Below are 24,396 nucleotides of genomic sequence, written 5' to 3' on the forward strand. Positions count from 1 at the left end.
AGATAAAAGTAGTGGGGTATTATATTGAAACTGTACCTAAAGTATTAAAGGGAACTCAACAAAGACTGTTATATTGTCATGTATTAGATTGTTATTCCTCATGAATGGTTGTGGAAGCTGCATTTTGCTGTTGTAAGTAGTTCATGTGGAGGTCATTTAAAAAAAAACTATTATGTATTTACTATTTTCATCAGTAAATGTCTATTAAAATTACTCAGAGCTAAAAAGTGACACCTTCTAATTGCTTGTTTTATCCAACCAGTTTTGTAGATATCTTAATTACTATCTGTCATTTAAGACAAGGAAAAGCAAATAATACTCACATTTGCGAAACTAGAACAATAAACCACGAACCAATATGTCATCAAAATAGTTTCTGTCTCTGGACCAATGAATCAGTACTTTCAGCTCTAATTTGATACATTGTTTGGTAGTTCAATCTACAATTGCTAGTGGAGTAGAAATATTAAGTATCATATGACATGGAAATACTCAACTAATTCATTTCCACTCAAATACAATACTTGAATGAATGTACTTTCCACCACAGGCAAACACCACATACTACAGAGGTAGGTCGTACTGCCCTCACTGTGACTTGCACTGCAGGACTAAATGCTCCTAACAGTCATACCAAAATGCGTTCGCCCACTGCGTCTGATTCAAGAATGGCATACTGCATTGTCCGTGGCGTCTGGCACGTCACAGAGCATAGAGAAAAAGAATGGCATCACACCCCTGGTGACATGGCACCCACAGCTTGGCAGCTCTCGAATGGCACAGCTCAGGGAGTGGTGGGGGATCTGGATGTTTCCATGGCGACAGTACCTCCATCCCAACATCCCAGAATAACTTAACACATTCTCCCTTTATCCCCTATGGCGTATGCAATACTTCCTAGTGGGAAAATAGTTAGGATGGAAGCTCTCATACTGAACATTGCTCCCATATTTTTCACCATTTTTATCATTTTATTGCTCTCACTGCCTTTAATCTTTTTTTTGTTTTTCTTGTATTTATGAAACACCTTTATAAATATACATAGTATTTCTGTGTCACTCTCTTCCTGTGTCCTTTGTCTGCATTCCTCCAGGATGGCGAGCCGCAGCCTGTTTACCCTCCTTTGCTTTCTTCTGGTTATGTGTCTGGAGATCTGTAACTGTATCTGAGTGACCTGGACCTTTCTTTTCTCACCTCCATGCAGACACACATACACATCACACACACACACACACATTCCCACTGTTGTGTCCGACTATTTGGTCGCTCCAGAAACCAGCCCGCTAAATTTGTCCCACTGCTGACATGGGAGAAGGTCAGAGGAGACAGAGAAAAACAAAGATAGGAGTGTGGAAAAAGACAGAGAGAATTTCAAAATAAGAGTAGAACTTGAAGAGAACAGGATAAGGATAGAGATGTGACACATTCGGATGAGATTCAAGGAGAAACAGAACTGAGCTTGTCTGTCCTTGTACCCACAGCAGGAAGCAAGATATGACAGATGATACTGAAGAGCTGGACTGACTGGGATCTGGGTATACAGCCATCCACTCAGATCTCACAACATCACTGCAGGCGTACACACATTACTGGCCTCAGACAGAATTCAACCGTGTCTCCTAGGGGAGTTATGCTGATTGCGGTTTACACTTGGGTAACATCAAGGTGTAAATTGCCTTCAAATTAAACTGGAGTGATTTTATGAGGGCTTAGCTTTACCCTGTCAGATACCTTTCTGATTAACTGAAGTTAAACTGGCAGTGTCACAGAAATGGATGCTCTTTGTTTTTCTGCCTGCGACGCCTGTTTTGAGTATCAAACAACCCGTGGCATTATTGGAATATAAAGTATGTCATGCAAATAATTTTGTAGCAATGGAGCACAGGTTATTTACAGTGAATAACTTTAGTGTTACCATGTGCTGCAAAGTATGTTAGTGGGAAGTGGGTTATGTTCCTGGGTATGAGTATGTAAGTGTGTTTGTGTACTGATGTGTGTGGAGCCTTGTAGTGGGTGGGATGCCAGTGAAGGGAAGGGCAGCGGATGGCTCAGGGGCTCAGTCCATTCCTGCGATTTAACATGACACCACTTGCACTAAGACTGCGACAGCTGCGTATGCACATGCCGGCCATTCTGTTTGTTGTAGGGGATTACTCTGCGATAAAAGCCCCAGTGAGCAGCAGCATGGCTGGGCTACACAACTACTGTTTCCCCCCTGATTTTGAAAGCTTTCTCCAGGCATCCAGAGCCCTGTGAAAACACAGGTGGGGCACTTCATTCTGAACAGGAATGAATGGGAGTATTCTCCTGATGATTAGCCGGGCCGCAATAGTGTCACATCACCTTTAGACATCAGTCAAATGGTACAGCACTGCAGCTTATGTAAGGTTCATTACTCAACAGAAATAGTTAGAGAGAGGCACTTGGGAGTGTAGTAATCAGCTCTGACTGCTCCCATTCATTTGTTTCAGAGTAGTAAGGTGACTGATTTGCTTTCACTGTGCTGAGCGTACAGATGATCATCTGGGAGGAGTACACTGCTTTGTCATCTTTCACCATTAATGCTGTATAATCAGTGTAATGTCCCCATTATCTCAGAGAGAAAAGCTCTACATTCTGCTGTATGAAAAACTGATATCAAAGGCTTCAGTAATAGACATGCAGTTATCATGGTGACAGAATAAAAACAACCTCTGAGGCGACACACTTGGGCTTCTGTTGCTGTCACTATGGTGACATGTCCTCTCCCAAAGGTACTTCGTCTCATACATGATATTATTGCATGAGTGCAGACAGAAAGCTGCATTTCAGGAGTAATACAGAAACAGTCAATGCAGTTTAAACCCAGAAATTAGACACATTTCCTTTCCCTCTTTCCCCATTTTCTACCATTTCCTTTTACTGTATGTTCTCTAAAATCCCCTCCCCATGTTTAAATCATTGCTGCCACAATCATATACATTTTTGTAGGCAAAAAGTAAGTGGAGGGTAACCCCATTTAGACTTTGTTTACCTACATTATGAGTGATGCAATAGAACTTTGCCAGGTTTTGGTAAGTTGACACAAACGTAAATACGGTAAATTACATTCAATAACAGTGAACTAATTCCATTTCAATAAAAATGGATCGCAAAGAGAAAATACCAAAGTTTATATTGTAGGTTCCATATTTCCTGATAATTTCCTTGGAAAGAACTGTTGTAAATGTACATCATTAGGAGAGTTCCTGGAAAAATGTAAATTGGTAGGTATTGTAGAGAAAATGGAGATTGTAAATGAATTCCAAAAAAGCTAACCTTGTGAATCCTACTATTTAACAAATATGAAGAATACATTTCCAATGATAAATGAATATTTACTTGGGTTTAAATAAATCTCTGTTAATCTTTTCTGTCATTCAGATTTTAGCTGTAAACTAAAAGGACTAACCAAATTCAAGTAACTCTCCCAGAGCATTGTCTCTATTTTCTTTTTAAGTTATTCCAAATGATCTAGTTCTTTCATCGAAACTTCTTAGGGTATGAATAAGAAAATAGAAGCCCTTTAAAATAAAGCATCATCAAACATTTGTCTGATTTTGTGGTATACTATATTGTATCTCACTGGATTGATATCAAGGTTTATCCAACTTTAATCAACTCCTTTACTGTTGTTTTGTTTTTCTCCTCTTACATATCTGAGATTTCCAGACTGCACTCAGATGACAGTTCTCCAGGTCAGTGATGATCTTGAGGCTAACCTGGGGTGAGGAGGACTGATCCCTCCCCCTCCTCCACCCTCCAGCTCAGCTGTCCCACAATGTGCTGCTGCTTGTCAACGAGGAGAAGTGGAACAGTGTTGCCAGTGACAGGGCAATCCCTGCTACACACACACACACACACACACACACACACACACACACACACACACACACGTACACACACGTACACACACAAACGTGTAAGCGCACATACATAAGCATGCACACATGGCGACCCACACACACTTGCGCACACATACTGTACAAATTGTATTTTGTGTACAAATACTTTTTTTCAGTGTAACTAACTCACACAGTTATCACAGGGTTTCTCAAATTGAAGTTTTTGGTTTCTCTGAGATGTTTATTTGTTCCATCAATAGATGTGCTTTTTATAATAACATCAAAAGTGATAATAGTTAATAAAATATGTATTTATTCTGTGTTACCTTTCACATGTGGGTGATCAGGTACAAACAGCTATAATATGAGGTACCAGTCTTAAAATGGTTAAGACAAATGAAATCCAGTTATAACTGGAACAGTCACTTGAATAAATGTTTTATCTGATTTGTATTTTATTAGTCTAGTTTGACTCCTTCACTGGTTTTAATCTGACTAAATTAAGGATGGAAGATGCAGTTTGTATAGTATCTGCACACAGTGAGTAAACACTCAGTCCTCCCAGGTTTACTGCATCTCAAGTGTACACTTCAAAATGCTGAGAGGGGACTCAAACGAGACACAAGTGTGTGCCTGACACTACTACAAAACACACACAGAAACGCACACACACGTTCTCCAGTTCTGCTGACAATGGGTTAAGATGACAGAGGGTTATGAGTGACTCTGACACACTGCAGACCCCCTCCTTGCTGTACCCCTGAGTCCAACACAGGCGTCTTTGTACTTGCTCCACCATCAGTGACTATCCATCACAGACTAACCTGACAGCCCACCGCAGCCCTGCGCCAAGCTATGGCTCTCTGCTTCACCCCCAAACTCGAGACCAAAGCCCAGGACTACACCACGACCCACCAGTCGGGCCTGCCAAACCACTGCCAGGCATGCAGTCAGTCCCAGAGCTGAAAATTGAACATTTCTATAACACGAAATTACATAATTTCACTCACTTTTCAGGAAGCCATAAGTCATTATATTTGTTATTATAACTAAAATCCTAATGCCCCAAAATGAGGAAAATTTGAGTTAGAATTAAAATTAGAAAATGGATAGGGTGAAAGAATAGGTTTAATTAAATTGTTGAATAACAATGGTAAATATACTGTAAGTAAAAGATACTGAATTGTAATTGTCTGAATTGTCATAAGTAATATTTCTAACTAGGCTCCTGTTTCAGACAACACACTGTATAATTGTTTTGTTGTTAGCACTTCTTGTCTGATTTTACATATATTCAGGCTTCCTGCACACCTGCATGTAGTAAAGTACTAATTAAGAGTTCCATTAAGAGCAGGGAAAGCACAGGTGTAATTAACTACAGTGTTGACAGCTCCGCTCCATTTAGATGTGCCAGTGAACTATCCCCTTGAGCCAGCATGTACCAAATCATGACCCTGGAGAAGACACACTTAAATGGAATGCAGCCATTGTTACTGTTATTAATTACACCTGTGCTTTTTCTAACACGGCATGTCAAAGTGTAATGTAACATGTCGTTTGAAACATTTTACAGATATTCTTGAATAGCATTCTGGTTAACGAGCTGCCACAGATGCCTCATTAGATTAATCAAGAGACACATCTCCAAAAGACAAAACAGTAAGTCACAGACATTAAATAATGCTTTTATAACTCGTCATTTAAAGTTTTTTCTGATTTTAGTTTAATTTAAAATTACATTGCTTTAACCAAAGCCTCAATTTGGTGCCACAGCAGTATACAGTTTACGGACGGCTAACATTGCCTTCACTGGTGTAATTACATGACAAGAGTTAGCTGCTGTTGCTAAGTAGCTATTAGAACAGGCTGGTGCTAACTGTGTTCAGGTGAGGTAGTTAGGCCACACAGTCCTCTGGCTGTATTCATCTCATCCTAACATCATATCTTGTGAGAAATATTGGAAATGTTATAAATGATCTAGTGAAAGGTAAATAGAAGAGTGAAATAAATCAAGTTTTAATGTATAAACTGATTGATTACAGAAAAGTATTAAGCTTTGTCTTTTTATATCCTAATTTAAAAAGTTTTTTAGATTTTTATATTCTCTGTTAGATGAAAGTAAAGACTCCCAGAGAGAGGGAAAGGACAACATGACAAATGTCCCAGGCTTGGCTTTATGCGTCATTGGCAGTGGTTTGCAGTCACCAGTATGTCCCTGTACATTTTATGTAGCGTGGCCACAAAACAGAGCGATCAATTGTCCAGAAACATTTCCTGCCAGATATGTGTATTACAGTGATTAACCTATGGTGGTGATATGGGATACACAGGGATGTAACACATCTCACACTATGCCTGTCATTCCAGGCCACTTCTCTGCTGACAGAACTGTGTGTTTTGGCTGGCCGTCCATGCTAGTGGAAGCCAGTCCGAATTAGCTGGTGAGCTATGAGGTGAGACATGTCCTGGAAGGATTAACACCCGGTGGCAAGGCTAAGGCTACGACTGACTGGAAGAGGTCAGGACAATACAAGGCCATACCTCTACGTGGTCGTCTTATTATTGTCTCTTGATTCCTGAGAGTAATGGGAGCTGGTGTCAACTTGGTGCTCAACTCACTTTACTGTACTCTGTCCGTTCTTGCACAGGCCTGTCTGGTATAGCTCAGGTGGTCACTTGCATCACACTGTGCAATCATCTTATAAGGAAAGTCAGCAGATATGAATGTGGTTACATAAAACCAAGACTCACCAACAATGGCAGGAGCTTTTATGTCATCTGAGCTTTTACATATTTAGCACCAACCTCGCTGATCATTCTGGACCATCAGTCATAACAGAGTACAAGAGTTTACATGTGACCCAGTTTCGAGTAAACAACAGTCTCTGGCTTTGTTTCCTTCCCATCTAGAACTAGCAGTCAAACAACTTCTTGTCATTGCATATCATTGGCTCCTAGTAGAAGTGACAGCTGTCTCCGGACCCCCCCAACCCACCAATGGCAGGGACATGTATGGTGTCATGGAGAGAGACGCGAGTTTGGGATTAGCTCATTAAGACGGGCATCTTTGATCCGGGGTTATCTCTCCCATTTCCACGGGAACTTGATCATATCCTGGCCTCTTAAGACACACACGAGCACACAAACCCGCACAAGGGCACGTACTCACACGCACACAAACGGGCCTTAAAGCCCTAGAGACCAGGGCCCAACAGAGATGTGAAGTGTAGATGTGCAGCAACAGCTAAACGTCAGGTCAGGTTTCTGGGGGCTCGTGCTAAATTTAACCCTGTGATCCTGCAGCAGGCAGAGGGGTTTAAATGCCAGCCTACAGTTGCTCCACACCAGTTGTTCTCCACACGTCTTCCACTCATCACAAACTCAGGCCGGGGACGAAGACAGACACACACACACGTACACTCCGACACACACGCTCCTGGCAGAGGACTGAAGACCACAAACAGTAGAGCAGTTCCAGGGGAAGCAGGGATCTTTGTCCCCTTAAATCCAGACCACAGCGTTGTCCAGTATGGAGCTTTTTGAGACCAACCCTTATTTCTTCCCTGACCAGCGCTTCTACGAGGGAGGGGACAGCTATTTCCCTTCTCGCCTGCCTGGGGGGTACGACCAAGCCAGCTACCAGGACAGGAACTCCATGATGGGCTTGTGCGGGAGTCTGTCTGGGGGTGTCGGAGTTGGGGTCACAGGAACAGAGGACAAAGCCTCTCCGTCCAGCCTGTCACCTCATTCTGAGCCTCACTGCCCGGGCCAGTGCCTTCCCTGGGCCTGTAAGCTATGCAAAAGGAAGACAGTGACCATGGACCGTCGGAGAGCGGCCACACTGAGGGAGAAGAGGCGTCTGAAGAAGGTGAATGAGGCTTTTGATGCCCTGAAGAGGAGCACCCTGATGAACCCCAACCAGAGGCTGCCCAAGGTGGAGATCTTGCGGAGTGCCATCCAGTATATCGAAAGGCTCCAGGCCCTGGTGTCCTCCCTCAACCAGCAGGACACCGAGACAGGACAGCAGGGGCTGCACTACCGACCCAGTCCGACCCAGCCCAGAGTGAGTAGGACGGAGGAGGGATGAGGAGAAGCAGAAGGTCACATATTAAAACAATGAGAACAGAGCTGCAAGGCAGACAGAAAGGACAGACAGGGAAAAGACAAATGACAGAAAGGTGGAGTAGAGAAAGAAACACTAGATAAGCAAAAATTGGAAAATTGCTTACAGCAAACAGATAATGTGTGACTTTGATGAAGTGATCTGCTCAAAAGCCTGCTTGGGAATTGATCGCTTGGGATAAGTTTTTAAGTTATGATCCGATTTTCATCTGATGTTTCAATGAGACATCAAGCACACAAGCATAACAGTGATGAGACGGGCGTCAAAATACAGCAAAAACAGTCAACTTCAGTCAAAATCCATTAACAACTGTCACTGTCAAATGGTCTTGATGTTGCAAGATCTCTTATATAATTTTCTGATGGCAAGGTCTTGCTGAGACAGTGTTCTTGTAGGTGTCACAGGATGTATTGGTTGTGTGTGTGTGTGTGTATGTTTATGTGTACACTGCACTGTAGTGTGTTGTATGTCTATATGGGGCAGAGTGTGCCATGTCATAACACAGAGTGACTGACAGCAACTTCTGTGTGTGCATCTCCATGGTAACAGGTGTTGTCGTCAAGCGAGCCCAGTTCAGGCAGCACCTGCTGCAGTAGCCCAGAGTGGAGCAGCACTCCAGAGCAGTGCACGCAGAGCTACAGCAGCGAGGGTGAGTACAGTTCACACACACTCTCATTAGGCGGCACAATCAGATAAGTGTGCCCTCACTCAGATACTGAATGTGTGACCGGGTCTCTCTGCAGATCTCCTGAGTGCTGCTGACTCTCCAGAGCAGGGGAACATGCGTGCGCTGACCTCCATCGTGGATGGCATCTCTGCAGCAGATGGAGCTGTGGCCTTTCCTGTGGACATTCCCAAATAGACCCTCCACACGTTGGACCCATGGGTGCACAGAGATCCACAAACGAAAAGGAAATTTACAATTGGCATGGAGGCTGACAACCAAGCCCAAATTCCAGTTTAATTTATTTTTCAGCTCTGCTGATCTGAGTGTTTTGTCTTATGCAAAATTTAAAAATTTTTGGTTTATCAGGATTGTAACTCTGCTGATCTATGGGTGTGCTAGCCAAACTGAATTCCTCCTGTTCACAATGAGGCCTTATTCCCTTTATTCCCTGCCTTATCCTGTGGTCCAGACCTGCCTGTCAGATCCACAGGAGCTCAGTCTAGAGATTCAACAACTTTGCTGCATGAACCCAACACCTAGTTACGAGTGTGGATCGCTGAAATGTCTCCAGTCTGATAGAGCTACAGAGGAATAACAAAACCTGTTTTTTTTTTTCCTTACTTAATTTAAGTTTTCCTCTTTTCGAAACCTTTCCCTGATCTTTCATTTTTTTTGTGTGTGTTTTTATGCTTAAAAAAACATGAGTTTATTTGTGGGGCCAATATGTACCATGGCAGTTTTGACCAAGATCTGCTTAATTTAAACTGGTTATGAATGCTAGTGATGTAAATACGTTCCCTTTTTCTACAGAGTGGTTTTGCCATTTTATTTTTTATTTTTTGCTAACTTATTTTTGACTTTTATAACTAAGATTGTTGTGTATTTGTAGATGTTCCAAAAAAGTGATATTTTCTGTCCAATTCTTGCAATAAAGACCATTTTCAATACATTGCCTACTGCTCACTGACTGACTGAAATTTAAGCTGTGATAACTTCAAAAGGAACACAACATCCAACATTTTTAAAAAACAGCTTTACTTATGTCTATATAGTGTCATAAATACAGTACACTTTTTTAAATAGCCAAATAATAAAATCTTGATTTGTCAGCATTGTTTCACACCTGGAATAAAGACACAGTACTCATAGCTGCCACATAGCACATTACACCTTTTAGACACCTTGGAAAAACTGTAAAATAAAATAAAATAAAATAAGAGAAAAAAGAAAAAAGAAAAGAAAAAAAAGATTGTACACCCATCCAGCACTTCACTGGTTAATATGCTGTGTTCTCATTGGATGAGGAGTTGGTCAGCCAAGAGTACTGACTGCTCACTGGCACGTCTCTATGGCAACTAAATGGGAGGTGACGGGACAGGATTGGACGAGTCCGTCACGTTGAGCAGTTTATGGTGGATATCATTGGCTGATGTTGAGCAGCAGTTTACAGTTTGATTTGAGAGAAAAGTAAGGAATCGACAGAGAGGAGCTACAGTGTTCACACTACCCATCCGCAGAAAAGAGTCAAAGTCACATGGCTGGGGTCGGCCTTTCACACACAACCTCTCTATAAGTCTCAAGTGGAGAGACTCTTTTGTCCTGTCCACACAAACACACACACACACACACACACACACGCACACACCATATTAAAGGATTCTCTCTATTCTAGGCTACATAGTGTCATACAGAAGGCGAAAGAGGCGGAGAGAGGAGAGGTAACAGCTACATAGTGTCAAAAGAGGAGGAGGAGGGAAAAGGAAAGAACCGGAGAAAGAGGCAAAGAGAGAAGTCTGAAATTGGACCCATGAACCTGTGAAGAGTCCTTGTAGAAACATACCCCCTCCATTGTGAGTCCCTCCCACTAACGATTCACACACTTACAGCATACGGCAAAAGACACACAAAGGTCCGACACAGAGAGAAAGAGAAAGAAAGAGAAAGAGAGAGAGAGAACAGTCACTATCGAATACAGGGCATTGGGTTTCATACAGCAATGATATTATATTATTTTCCATATATATTTCCAATATATATATATATATTTATATATATATATTTCTATAAAAAACATAAGTCATCCATTTTATGTACAGAGACGATAAATGAGTAATACCTTGCATAACCGGTAGAGGGGCAATGTGCAGTGGGATCTGCCATTTATACAAGTATTCATCATTCCCAAGTCCAAATCAACAGCTGGGCACCATCACTTTAAATGTTTTTTTTTTACACTGATCACCTATTGTGTTTCCTAGGATGTGATGACACAACAGAATTGATTTGGACTTGGCCATGTTGAGACTAATAGAACCAGGACAAGAACCCACAGCTGAGACCAGGGGAGCAGGAGCACAACACCACAACAACAAGGCTACTGGGAGCACTGGGGTAAACTGGGAGAGACCAGGATGAGTCTCCTTTACAGCAGCGAGCGCAGCCAATGAGCACTCTCAAGAGTTCAAAGGTCCAAGTTGGCCTCTGTATTGCACGTGTCCGAAGGAGAGGTGAGAGGTGAAAGGTGGGAGGTGAGGCTGGGCGACAAAGGAGTGAAGACCCCCCCAGTGGCACCCAGGTCTTCCTCTCCAGATTTGGCATATCACTCTCAAAAGGCCGCAAGCATGTGTCCGTATAGGTAATGAGAATGCACTAGAAGAGGAAAAAAAAAAAAAAAAAAAAAACGAGACAGGAAAGTGAGACAGGAAAAAAGAGAAAGACTGAGTCTGTATTTGCTGCTGGGTTTTACTTTGACATGTACAATACAAGCACTTATCAAAATGAGGTTTATTTTCTAGACTTACATTGGGAAAATAAATGCAAATAAATAAATGCAAAAAAACAGCTTAAAAAGAAATTAAACCCTTCTCATAGAAAAAATCTACACTCTTCATTTTGAGCAACACTCTTCACACTGTTTAATAGCTAAAAGGCCTAAATAAGCCAGGTAACACATATCAGTACATTAGGTTGGTACTGTAAAGGTCGTGCCACATTCCTGCCTCATGCCACACAGCTGGGCAATGCAGGTTAAAAGCACACTAACCTGGAAGTTCAGCAGTTTCAGGTAGCGTTTTATCAGCTTACCTGTTAGCATTAGCGCTCCTGTTAGTAAGCAGAGAATAGTTAGCATGAATAGGTCCGCACGGCCGAGGGGTCGAGTCTCGGGGGCGCCGGGGGAGGAGCTTGAGAGGATGTGGCACAGTGGAGTGTGGGCACAGAAGGACAGAGAGGACAGAACATGCAGTTAGTCAGTCAGGACAAGCAGACAGAATGGTAAGCACAAAGATACACACAGAAAAATGCAAAGGCTGAGGCAGAATAGTTTGGTTAGTACTGTAACACACCTTCAGGCTGGAGCTGTTTCTTGGGCACCAAATTCACAGAGGGCGGCATGGACATAGAGGGCATACGGAAGCCGGCAGGCAGTGTTTCCATGGAGCCTGCCATCATCCCTAGCCCTGCCCCTCCCTCACGTGCCCGAAACCTCTTGCGCCATGACGGAGAGCGTCGAAAAGACTTGTCATCCCCACTCTACAGGAAAGCGAGGTCAGACAATTGGCCCTTTTTCAACAATATTGTATTTGATCAAAACAGCAGCTTGAAAGGTCACCTCCTCTAGTCGACGGTCAGTCCCCAAGGCTAACAGGTTGTTGAACTCCCTCTCCAGAACCTGTCGTGCCTGAAAAACAGTGCAGACAGCTTCTGTGAGCAGGAGACACAATGACACTGTGAGTGAACCAACCAGGGTCAAAAATAAACATGAGCTGAAGGCAAAATGTCAATGAAAGCTCTTGAAATACCTGTAAATTTTGAAAGAGTTCCTCTACAAATTAGAAATAGCCCTCAATGTTTTAGTTGAACTGCCAAAAACAATCACCTATAAATATGAAACTGGGCAAGTAATCTGTACTGAAGCCTGTGACCATGGAAGTCTTTTAAGTGAATTCTGGGTGAGAACAACTGAGCACTTTTGATCTGAGAACAGCTGATACAGAATCTGAAGCAATACTAAATGTTGGCACCATCTTAGATGGAGTAGAGGGAAATGCTGAATGAACACAAACCACTGTGTCAACAAGTAAATCAACTAATCTCATAAAAACCTCAACAACCATGACTGTTGGAAGATGGACTGGTTACAGAAAGGCCATTAAGCCTGCTGTGAGCTGTGAAGAAGTGTTGAATATGTAGGATATTAAGGTATAAAATGAAACAAATCTTATTGGTACAAATTAAACATATTTGATACAAATTAATTTTTCATAATTCATTAAGACTGCCCACAAAATGGAACAACTGCCCTTAAAATCGGCTCATACAACACTCGATATCTTTCTCCCACTCAAGTCTGTTCAATCAATGCATGCTGAGTGTAAACAGTTGTGCTTTCCTCTATAACCACCTGTGTGTTCTGCATAGGGATCTGCAGGATCAGCGCTAGGCTGCTGTAGTCGAACGTCTCATCCAGTGCGATGAGTGCCCCGTGAACACCGCTCTCCAACAGGTTACCACTATACTCCCTCAGACCAATAGACTGGACCCAGTGGATCACCTGCTCGTTGGTCCACACCAACACATCTAAAGTAAAAGAGAGTGGCTCAGATTTGTGTTACTGTAGAGAACTGAAGAAGAGAACTAGAAAGAGAAAGACAGAAAGAGAGATAAAGAGAAAATGTGCGTGTCCACGTAGTGTCAACTCACTGGCACACTCCCTTTGTTCATTTAAAGCACAGCTGTCAGCCAGCTTTCCAACTTGGAACAGGCGGTCTGTGTGCATGTGTGTCTGTGTGTGTGTGTGTGTGTGTGTGTGTGTGTGTCTGTGTGTGTGTGTGTGTGTGTGTGTGTGTGTGTAAACAGGGAAGGATTTTGATTTGACATGACAGCTGAGTCAAGTTCATGTGCAGAACTCAAGGTCAAAAGGGCGAGAGGACTGGCTAGATCTGACTGTGTCTGTGTGTGTGCATGTGTGTGTGGACTCCTCTTTATATGTGGAGCTTTGGATCGTAAGACTGGAGGCCTGCCTCAGTTGGCTTTTTGACGGTCTAAGATGCAGCTGTCTCAATGCTCAGGCCAAATTAACAATATCAGGCAAAACCACTAGGTGGTACTCTGGCCTGATGAGACTTTGGTTGAGCATGAACTAGTCTCTGAATGTGTGCTTGCTATTTTGCTTTTTTTTGTCACTGTGTGGGTTTTGGGGTGTGTGTAAAGTGTACCTTTCATGTCGTGTTGGCTGTCCTCTCTCCGGCGCTCCAGGTCTTTCCTGTCATAATTGAGTCTCTTCAAGCACATAATCCCATACTGCAGACTAGCCCTGATACAACATACACACGCACATGCACAAACACACGCACACATCAACATGACAGACCAAACAAGCTCACAAACACACACACACACACACAGAGAGAGAGAGAGAGCGAGAGAGAAGGACAAGCACATATGCATCATTAGCCTTCTCATCTCCAATGGTAATGTATCCAGTTAGCAGATGAAGGCATAGGCTGATCAAACAGCAGCTGAGCTAATCGCCATGGCCACAGACCTATGGAAGCTATCCACCATCTTGAGGTGGCTCCTCAGGTCCTTCTTGGTCAGGTGGTCGAGCATGCGTGCGTCCACCAGACACTCCATGAAGTAGGAGCGGTACTGAGGCAGACCAAGACTGGGCAGCCACTCGTTCCCTATCCACTCGTGATTCATGTCTCCATACGCCAGAGTCTACGCAGAGAGGAGGACATAATGTTACTAATTTGTGCAACAGAAAAAGAGAGAATGCTCTCTATTTACACCCTTCATGTGTTCATGGATGTGTATAACTAATAAAAATATCCCCAAATTTCATGTGCAAACACTGACAGATACAAGTGTTTGAACTTGTTTCACTGTGGGTCCAAAAGTACAACAGGCCTTTTTCAGAGCAGACAGCTCAGCATGTCACATCAGCAAAAGCAAAGGTGTTACTAATAACATTAGCATTATGCATGCCAGCTCACTGTCACTACTTACTGGGACACCAAAATGGAATTGAGCCATCGTTAATGTTATTGGTTACACCTGTGACTTTCCTGCTATGAGAAGGCAAAATGTGTAATGTGAAATAAAAATACTTTGTACACTGCTCTATCTGAAAAGCATAAACATGTACAGGGCAGTAAAATTTGAGCACCTAAAGGCCCTGCACCGTCCCATTGGTGCCTTTAGTTATTCTGTGGGATTAGAACTCTACTCAGGTTGATGCTAGTTGGAGCTTTGAAGGGAAATACAATAGGGGCAGTAAACTGAATGTCTCAATAGGCCTTCTTCACAGCAAAAATGTTTTTTTGCAATTTCACAACAGGAAGAAACAGCTCCTAAAAAAAAAAACTGGATGGCTGAATACAGTTCAGCTGCTTCAGTTTCAGAGTCCGGGTGTTGTACACGCTGGCTCACTGTCATGGGACACCTGAATATAACAGAGCCATCATCAATGTTATTAGTAACACCTGTGCTTTGTAGTGGTCTAATTAGGTAAACTAAGTGAAAACACCTGTGTAGGTGGACCATGACTGTGGGGGAGCTTTAGCAGCTACAGTTTCCTGAGGCATTGTAAGTGTGCAAATTGCTAAGTTATTGGTCAATGCAAAGAAAAAGATCCTTGTAGCATTATTTTAAGTAATTTCACTTAAATTACAAAGAGATATTTTTTCCACGCTTACTGGCACCTTGCCATAGTTAGCTATTTTGTTTTAATGTGTCAAGGTTGTGAGGTATTGGTCTCTGAGCTTTCTGTTGGCAACCCCATTCAGCTGAAACTGAAAGGAATTCAAATTTTGGTGTTCAAAGTATCGAAAAATGACACCTGAAAAAGTCAGTTGCAATGTATTTTAACCAAAAAATGTCACAGTTGCTCTGTGTCCTGCAAGAAAGCTCTTTGTTAATGCCAAATCTCCTGTCATGTTCCATCTGAGTACAGAATATAATGCTGAAGGTGATTAAGATGCTGTTCATTGTGTGTGTGTGTGTGTGTGTGTGTGTGTGTGTGTGTGTGTGTGTGTGTGTGTGTGTGTGTGTGTGTGTGTGTGTGTGTGTGTGTGTGTGTGTGTGTGTGTGTGTGTGTGTTAGTGAAGAGCGCTGGCGCAAATTCAGTGTTTGAGCAGACAGATGTTAACAAATCAGCGACCTCACCTGTGCCCAACTGCCCTCCTCATTCTCCTGAGTGGCAGCAAGGTAGAGATAATATACAAGGTTAGAGAGACAGGGGCTAACCAAAAACACACGCATGCACGAGCACACACACACACACACACACACACACACACACACACACACACACACAAACACACGTTTGTTTTTGAGTTTTTACTTTGCAGCTAACCTTTAATCATATCAGTTAATTACATATCAACAGTCATGTTCAATTGACTTTTTCATGGCCACACTGATCACATGACCACAGGTTACATCAGTTACATCCGGCACCGACATACAAAAACCAGCATGAGCACAAAATGCGTTAGCGAGGATATTTAAAGGGGTCTTCCGGGAGAGGACATATGTGTGTCGTGGTGGGGACGGTGTGAGTGTGAGAGAGTGTTTAGTGGGGGATAAAGGGGAGGGGAGCACCCAGATGGTACTGACCGCTTTAGTGGAGGAAGCCAGGTTCTCCATCTCTTCATGAGTCACCCACACATTTCCGGAGGACTGCTCAGAGGACAAAAACACACCCGAACACGAACACACACACACACACATACACACACACACACACACACACACACACGAAAACACACCCAAGAATGCACTCATGTGTGCATTTTCACACATACCGACCCCCACGCACACACACCCAGACAAACATTGTGTTGAGTGATGCCAAGGGAGGGAGTGTATTTCAGGCAGGTAGCTTATAGCTATATCTGGCACGATTTGTGTGTCATTTTCCCACAGAACCCCATGCAATTTATGGCAGCAGAAAAAAGGACAAGTCAACCCAGTCATAGGCAGAAACCAGTCTCCTCCGTGTTCCGAGCAGAAGAACAAAAGAAGCAAAGGAGGTCACCCCAGGGTGCAGTGAAGGTTTAGACAAATAGTGGTAGAGGTTTTGAGTGTAGTTAGGTTGTGTATAGGGTAAATGTGTTAATTCATCTATTTGATATTTGTGTACATGCAGAAAAAATGCAGTATGTGTGTGTTGATGTGAGGTGTGTTTGGGTGTATCTCATTTACCGTTCTGGAGGTGAGTGGGGCAGAGGGGCTGGTGAGGGAGACCATCTCCTGGATGGCCAAGCGGAGTTTGAGTCGGTGCAGAGGGTTGCTGATGCCAATCTCCCTCTGGATCTCTGTGTCTGACAGAGCTGACATGATGGCTCCGCTCTTCACGTTGGCGCGACAGGCTGCCACATACCAGGCTGGCATACCCACCCACAGCTGGTGAGAGTCATCAAGATATTCAACATCACCATCATTGTCGCCATAAAAGGTCAGATAGAAGAAGTGAGTGCAGATCAGGCTCTTATTGTTAGTCTAGTGTTTGACATCGCTGCATTCTCTTTTGTATTAGATATAGTAGCAGCCTGATATAAAGACAGGACATTTATCGTTGGTAGATAAATGTAAAGCAGATTAGTGGAATACCTCTAGCCAGGAGACGACTGTGGGGCCATCCCACTGGGCAAATGGCAGGCCTCTTTTCCTGGCATCTTCTAGAAGCTCATGTCTAAAGAGGAAATTGAAAGCAAAGGCAAAGGGAAAAAAGACAAATACCAAAAAGAAGGCTTGGTAAAGAATGAAAACAACAAGAAAAAGAAAGAAGCACACACAAAGTCTGAGAAAGAAAGGATGCTTTTACTTTTTCTTCATCCTGCGGTCCCTCTCGGCCTGAGTGCCCAGTTTTCCCAGAGTCATAGTGTCACCGATGCTCATCTCAAAGTCTGAAATACAGCAAGCAAATCACACACAATTTCGCACAGTGTGCATCAGTGTGGGACTACGTATGATATGTACTCCACATTGTACCTGATAAGGCTGGTAGGGGATGTCCATCCCTGCCCAACGTCTGGTCCATTCGACCCTTCTCCTTCTTCCCAAACAATCGGCCGATAGATGACTTGATGCCTTTCTTCTGCTTTCTGCAAAAACAAATTTGGGAGCAAATGGTTTTATATGGAAATATACAGTCTGAGACATTGTGCTCAACAGTTAATTAGATAGATGAGTAAGGGACTTAGTGTTTGTCTAGCAGACAAGGATTATTATAGGATTATTCGTGATGCCGTGGGTGCTTGTTTTGTACCCCTGCTGTACGTTGGTACAATCATCCGTATTTTATAGCAAACATTTATTGTTTTTAGGGATGTTTTATATTTAGTGGGGTACAGTGGGGATGGATCAGTTTGGGAAAGAGCTTGTGTCTCTGTCTGTGTGTATTTTTACCCTCGACCATCCTCCAAGCTGCCTGTGAACTGAGCGAAATTGGTTTCCAGCCGTAAACTGCGAGGGGAAGAGGGAGGCGACGTCTCACACTTGATAGTAGCTTTGTCCACCTCCACTGGAGACTGAAAGAGTCACAACAGCAACTCAGTCACAAAAGCCACAGTCAGACAAAAAAGCAGTGCAATTTTACTTTGCAAACTTACCGCTACTTTCCTGCGGTGTTTCCTCAAGTCGCTAGGCTGTTAAAGAAAACAACATGCATCTTGTAAAAGAGGCCACATAGTTTTAGTCCATCAACAGATAGAATGTGTGTGCTCTCTGACCAGAGTCATGATGCCTAGATGGTGGCTGGCGTTGCGTCCGTGGTGTTTAGGTGTGGAGTGGCCACTGGTGGGCGGGGAGGAGGAGGATGCCAGGGACTGGGCAGTAGCGGAGGTGGGCAGGGCCCGGGGTCGAAGCGTCACGTTGAGTCCGTCCATGCTGCCGCTGTTCACACGGGACTCGATCTCATCAGAGCGCAGGTCTGCTGACTCCCTCTCCACCTGGATCATCCTGCACAGACACACACACACACACACACACACACACACACACACACACAGACATGCACATATACATAGTTAAGATATCATTGTACTTTAATTAATATAAACAACTCTTTGTATCTGTAGTAGTAGGAGAGATAATTTGTATGCCATAACAATGGTCCTCATTTTTTCTTTTATTTCTTTTGTGTTTTACAAGTAGGGCTAATTTTTCTATCTAATAATGAATACTTATTTAGAATACTAAGATTATTAAAAAATTGCAATAATCCTTAAAAAGCTGGATATTAAAATATGTAGAACCAGGATTTTATTACTTCGAGGTATTCTGGCTCCTCTGCAGCATAATCAGCAGCTATTTTGCATTTTCACTCCAGAAGCATTTTCTGAGGTGCCACATGAGGACCTTGTTTACTGTAAACTGCAATAAACAGTGTCTTCTTCCAGCTGGAAACAGAACTGAAAAGTAAAGAGTGTTATCCACATGTTATCAACTCTGTATCTATCTGCCACTATCAGCTCTGGTGCATGCTGTATGGCCACAGGCCTTCATGTATGCATTGCTTTAACAAGCAGCAGCACCTTTATTTCCCGTGGTATCTTCAAAATGTTCCTGTTCTTGTAATTATTTATCGCATTATCTTTAATACTTTGTCCCCTCTTATCTGTATCCTGCTTCTTGCTGCTGCACTGACCCAATTTCCCCATGGGGATCATGAATCTGTCATGTGCTGTAATCTAATATGCCTGCTATTTGTCACCTTATCTCTTCATTGATAGCGTCAAGCTGCTCCTGTAGCATGAGAGCGAGAGTCTGAGCGTCTGATTGGCCGCTGGGGGAAAGCAGGGCAGAGCTAACGTCGTCATCCAGGTCTGACTCTGCCTCGATGTCGCTGCCGAGGAGGTGGCTGACGCTGCCACGCAGAGATGGGTAGTCCTGTTCAAACACCGCACACACCTGAACACAACAAACGCACATGAGCTTTATCACAAATGAATGTAACAATAGAATATACAATATGAATGAATCCTGATTAAATGCATACATTAAAAAAATACAATATGACACTTGTGGAAGTATGTGGCCAGTTATGAGAAAAAATGGATGAACAGGAAACTTACATCAGACAGCATGTCCATAGCAGCAGGTGAGAGAGAGACAGAAAGACAGAGAGGTTAGTAAAGAATGGTAAGTTAGGAATGGAGATCATCATAGATCAGCCAAGCACTGACGCTTATTAGCAAAGCAGACATGAACTTGGATACAGCACCGGTAAGGAGCTGTATGTGGTTAGAAGAATAGCTGACACATGATTTTGCGATCTGTAAGTTGGCCATTGTGTTTACTGTACAGGTACGTGAAGAATTGTGGGTTTGGTCTGATAAAGACATTATTCACACCTTGTTTGGGTCATCTCGTAGCGCCGACAGTCTGCCCTTCTGTGCCCGCCTGATCACAGTCGTACTGTAGTGGCCATCTTGGCCTTCCACCACAGAGAAGCGAAGGTCGCTGGAGCTACCCAGGTGAGACCTGGGATTATATACACGGAACAGATTACCACTGATAATGTGTAAAGCAGTATGTTAGAGGCTGAGTATGAAAGAGCATGTGTTTAGGAGGTCTGCGTCTACCGAGGGTGAGTTCCATCTCCAAACACCCCACTGCGACGTTTCAAATGGTCGATCTCATTTCTCAACTTCTCAATCTCTCCAATCAGCCGTTCCTGAGGGAGAGAGGAGCATTATGGGTAGTTAATGTCGGTTGATTATGGAGCTAATTTCAACTGCTCTAAGGTACAGTATCAGTGTAGTTATATTTTACCACAGATTATGGGGTATATACGCAAATTGGTGTGGTGACGATAGCAGTTCTCTACAAGTCTTACTGACCCTTGTGTGGTGAAATTCTTCAAGCTGTTTCTGGCAGTTCTCGAGGTCCTGTATGAGGGAGTTCTAGACAAGAAAGTCATGAAACCATGTCAAAACAAATCTGTAGCCCACGTACAACATGTGTTATATATTTGTTTGTTTGTGAGGCGGTAATGACAGCAATGTGAACAATGTGTGTGTGTGCGTTTGTGTTTGTGTGTGTGCGCGTGTGTGCGCGTGTGTGTGTGTTGTGTGTGTGTGTACAGGCCCTGCCTTGTCCTCCAGGGCTGCCATGCGTTCTTTCAAATGGAGCTGCAGTCTTTCATTGGACTCAGTGAGCAGACGATCCACAGTGTCAGATAAGCGCTTGTTGTGCTCCTCATTCATTTTCTCCCTCTGACGAGCCTGATGAGCGGGGAGAGAGAACCAGACGGGTGGAATGACATCATGAAATTTTGTCTTTGACACAGACTCCATTTGAATGTATTTATGTTGTTAATCAAACATCTCTGAATGGATTAAAGGATGAAGTGTGTATTTAGCCCAAGATCACCAGCTGCCAAATATAGGTCTTCTTGGCCAACAATCTATCTGACAACCAGAGTGATTTAATTACAGTCATTTACGTGATGATGAAAAAGGGTTAAATGCCTTCTGTTAAATGTGAAACGCTGTGCTTAATATGTATTGTAGAGTAATTTCATTAAAGTAAATTAACACAGACGCACACAAACACACATCCGCATCCTCAGAAAGCTCCTTCAACTAAATATAGTCATGAGATCACACAGAGAGAAAGAGAAATTAGCCTTGCGTGAATTATTCAGAGTCTAAAGATAGCAGCCAATCAGTCTTATGGGAGGGAGGAGGAATGTGTTGCAGCAAGATATGTGGATTTGGTTCAAATTCACGCAACAATGCACCAGGAAAATAGAGAGCTCTTCATATGTGCGTCTGTCCTGTGTGTTTATGTGTGTGTGCGAGGTGTATGCATGAGGGGGCACAAAGCCAAGAGCCAAGGCGTCCAACTAATGTGAAGCATCAGCCCACACACACACACACACACATGCACACACATCATAGTGAGAGGTCAGAGAGCCCCTGCAGGGCTGGTGCACACACACAGACACACACACACACACGCACATACAAAGACACACACCCTTCCTAGCTCTTGGTTCTTCTCCTCCAGTTGTGATTCCAGCTGTCTGAGCCGCTCCTCCACGTTGCCATGACGCTCCTCAGCCTGCAGGGGGAGACACTTACATATAAGTACAACTGCTTCTATAAGCTCTGTAACTACATTTATATGTCTGGCTGCTTCTATATTGTTTACTAGAAATGAATGACACTCATTTGAATTTATCAGTATCCTCTGCTGTAGTCTCTACAGCTGTGTATGTTCTGGTGTGTGTGTGTGTGTGTGTGTGTGTGTGTGTGTGTGTGTGTGTGTGTGTGTGTGTGTGTGTGTGTGTGTGTGTGTGTGTGCACGCATGTTGCCTTGGAAAGCGCTGCCACTCTCTGTGCCAGTTCAGCCTCCACCTCTGGCAAAGTCTCAGCCTTCCTCATGGTCTGAGCCAGTCTCTGTTCTGCCATCTCCAGCATCTCCTGCAGCTGGCGCACCTTCTCTTCACTCTGACACACACACACACACACACACACCACACACACACACACACACACACACACACACACACACACACACAAAAATAAAGAAGACGAACATTAGTGCAATCACAAGAGAATTGGAACCAGTGTAGTGCAGCAGGTGAGTAGCAAGGACACGACACATGGGGTTGAGTAGAGGATGTTGCTTGTATTTCCCATGTGGTGCTGAACTCAGATTGACCCTGAACTACACATGAACCTTTTAGTGGGATGTTTTTTATTGCTAACTCACCTAAGTGACTGCAATATTCTACAATTCCTTAAATACACGGTCACACTTTTGAAAAACTCATTGATTTTCTGATGTTATTATTACCTCAGCTTTATTGTATATGACAGGTTTGAAGCAATGAAAGATTAAGATTTTGAAAGAGAGAGAGAGAGAGAGCATATTAGCGTGAATCCATAACTATATGTCACCTTGCATCAAGATAAATGTGCCATTTTTAGTGTCACTTAACAGCACATTAGGATTGTAACACATCCAAGGAAACCTGAACACAGCAAAATAATGACAATTACAAATTCAGAAATATTGATTCAGGCTTGTGTCAGTTTCATTAACTGATTTGTGATAGAGCAAATGTCCCTGTTGTTTTTGAAGAACCTGTGCATAGATCCCAATTGTGCTCTGTTGAATTGCTCAGCTTGGTTTAATGTAACAGGATGTGAAATGAAACTGTTGTTGAGCATTTCAAGTGATTTTTTTTTCAACAATTATCTCTGAATGACAGTTTACTACTTTGACTGATAATTATACACTTAACCAGGAAGAGGGTTTATCATGTACACACAGTTATCTTATAGACCCGCATGTGGCTTGTGCGTGTATGTTACCTGTCGGTGCAGGGAGTCCTTGGTGGCGAGTTCATTCTCCAGTTTGTCGTTGAGGTCGTGGATGTGCGTGGTCTCCCGCTGGGCAGCCAGGTAGCGCTTCTCTAATGTTGTTATTCTCTCCTCCATATCCTCTCTCTGCAGGTGCATAGACACAACAACAACAACAACAACAAAAGGAAACTCATGAGAGAAAAGCCAACAACAATGTGCATGGTGAAGCCAAAAGCCATAATCAGTTTCACTTTATCACCATGTGTATGACCAAATTTCCCCTTCCCCTATGATTTAATGTATAGCATCTGTATTAACCGTCATATATTTATGCTGTTAGAATACAAGAAATGTATGTACTTTACCATCCTGTAATGTCACAAATGTATGTCAGTTCAATTGACAATGAAGAGAGAGCAAAATGTATTACAGGGATTTACCAAAAGCCTTAAGTCATTTCTCCATTTCCATCTTTGTATTGTGTGACAATAGTGCCCAGCACACAAAAATCAAGGAAATGGTGCATGCACACTACTACAGTTACTTTTTTAAAATACATTAAAGAGCTTTGTTAGAAGACTATGTGGTTACTACTTACACATCTGTACTGTCATCATTTCACACCTGTACTTAAGCCAGTAATGCACCGTACAAACTGATAATACTGGCAAGTAGTTAAATAGTTGAGGTTTTGCTTCACTATCAAGCAGCATACACAACACTGTGCATGTTCGTAGCCTTCTACTATCATGCACAGTTTCCTAATGACACAGGAAAAAAAAGTTTACTTTTTAAATAACTATATATTAATATAACAATATCGATCTATGTTTTGTCCCACAAAACAGCAGACTCTTAAATCTCATTAGCTTTTTACTTAAAAAGCAGCAGGTTTGTGCAACCCCCTGTTCTCTCTGCCTTTTCCCAGAACAAAAGCACAAGTGCTTCACTCTCACCTCTCTCTGTTCTCTCTGTTGTTTGATTGACAGCTCCTCGCTGCGGCTCAGTTCTCGGCGTGCGTTTGCAAGCTCTGCCTCGAGATCTGCCACCCGGGCGTTCAGACTGGCAGAGTGCTCGCGGCTCTGGGCCAGGTCCTTATTGGTCCGATCCAGCAGCTCCTGAAGTTCAGACACCCGGCTGCCATCATCGTGAGCGTCTATGGAGCCGTTGGGCAGTCTCTGTAAGGCGCACACACAAATTAATAGATATATATACACAGCATCACATAAAATGTATCTAAGGACTGAGTAACATAGATAGCAAATTAAGAGTTTTTCGAGAACCGATAAAGTTGGATGACCTAGATAAAAAAGTGTTGGTTTTTATGCATGCAAGGGCGGGTTGAGTGAGGTAAGGCTGCCATGTTGTTGTTTTGATGTTGTTTCTCTTCCCTTCACAGCTCAAAGTGCAGTTAATTCC

General features: G+C 43.0%; 2 protein-coding genes across 10 annotated transcripts in view; one reads left to right on the forward strand and one right to left on the reverse strand.

The window, feature by feature from the left end:
- The first annotated feature begins 7,124 nt into the window (after positions 1-7,124).
- Positions 7,125-9,600, forward strand: myog (myogenin). Its single transcript, XM_056401575.1, has 3 exons — positions 7,125-7,926; positions 8,536-8,635; positions 8,730-9,600. Exons 1-3 carry the CDS (start codon positions 7,393-7,395, stop codon positions 8,846-8,848), a joined length of 753 nt encoding a protein of 250 aa, XP_056257550.1. The 5' UTR covers positions 7,125-7,392; the 3' UTR covers positions 8,849-9,600.
- Positions 9,601-9,669: 69 nt separating this feature from the next.
- The window catches only part of ppfia4 (PTPRF interacting protein alpha 4), a 57,007-nt gene continuing 42,280 nt past the window's right edge, over positions 9,670-24,396 (reverse strand). For 2 of the 9 annotated variants that reach the window (XM_056401522.1, XM_056401561.1), the window contains 25 exons: positions 23,934-24,155; positions 22,987-23,121; positions 21,982-22,116; positions 21,644-21,727; positions 20,755-20,886; positions 20,503-20,565; positions 20,245-20,336; positions 20,014-20,143; positions 19,374-19,570; positions 18,391-18,619; positions 18,271-18,306; positions 18,068-18,189; positions 17,651-17,763; positions 17,484-17,565; positions 17,270-17,351; positions 16,862-17,062; positions 16,274-16,336; positions 15,821-15,847; positions 14,199-14,374; positions 13,870-13,967; positions 13,056-13,231; positions 12,264-12,332; positions 11,998-12,184; positions 11,738-11,835; positions 9,670-11,302 (listed from right to left, as the gene is read on the reverse strand). In XM_056401522.1, coding sequence (XP_056257497.1) covers positions 11,777-11,835; positions 11,998-12,184; positions 12,264-12,332; positions 13,056-13,231; positions 13,870-13,967; positions 14,199-14,374; positions 15,821-15,847; positions 16,274-16,336; positions 16,862-17,062; positions 17,270-17,351; positions 17,484-17,565; positions 17,651-17,763; positions 18,068-18,189; positions 18,271-18,306; positions 18,391-18,619; positions 19,374-19,570; positions 20,014-20,143; positions 20,245-20,336; positions 20,503-20,565; positions 20,755-20,886; positions 21,644-21,727; positions 21,982-22,116; positions 22,987-23,121; positions 23,934-24,155 — 2,910 coding nt within the window. In that variant the 3' untranslated portion in view covers positions 9,670-11,302; positions 11,738-11,776. Of the gene's footprint in view, positions 11,303-11,737; positions 11,836-11,997; positions 12,185-12,263; positions 12,333-13,055; positions 13,232-13,869; positions 13,968-14,198; positions 14,375-15,820; positions 15,848-16,273; positions 16,337-16,861; positions 17,063-17,269; positions 17,352-17,483; positions 17,566-17,650; positions 17,764-18,067; positions 18,190-18,270; positions 18,307-18,390; positions 18,620-19,373; positions 19,571-20,013; positions 20,144-20,244; positions 20,337-20,502; positions 20,566-20,754; positions 20,887-21,643; positions 21,728-21,981; positions 22,117-22,986; positions 23,122-23,933; positions 24,156-24,396 lie in introns of those variants that run through there. The other 7 variants (XM_056401539.1, XM_056401562.1, XM_056401563.1 and 4 more) reach the window with 7 other exon arrangements.

Source organism: Seriola aureovittata, chromosome 2 (genome assembly GCF_021018895.1).
Source record: "Seriola aureovittata isolate HTS-2021-v1 ecotype China chromosome 2, ASM2101889v1, whole genome shotgun sequence".
NCBI lineage: Eukaryota > Metazoa > Chordata > Actinopteri > Carangiformes > Carangidae > Seriola > Seriola aureovittata.

What these genes read in the sequence shown, in the direction of transcription:
- myog (XM_056401575.1), top strand. Translation starts at nt 7,393, where the DNA reads ATGGAGCTTTTTGAGACCAACCCTTATTTCTTCCCTGACCAGCGCTTC. An exon ending in CCAGTCCGACCCAGCCCAGA is followed by an intron (nt 7,927 to 8,535) that starts GTGAGTAGGACG and finishes CCATGGTAACAG; the next exon opens with GTGTTGTCGTCAAGCGAGCC. An exon ending in GCAGAGCTACAGCAGCGAGG is followed by an intron (nt 8,636 to 8,729) that starts GTGAGTACAGTT and finishes GTCTCTCTGCAG; the next exon opens with ATCTCCTGAGTGCTGCTGAC.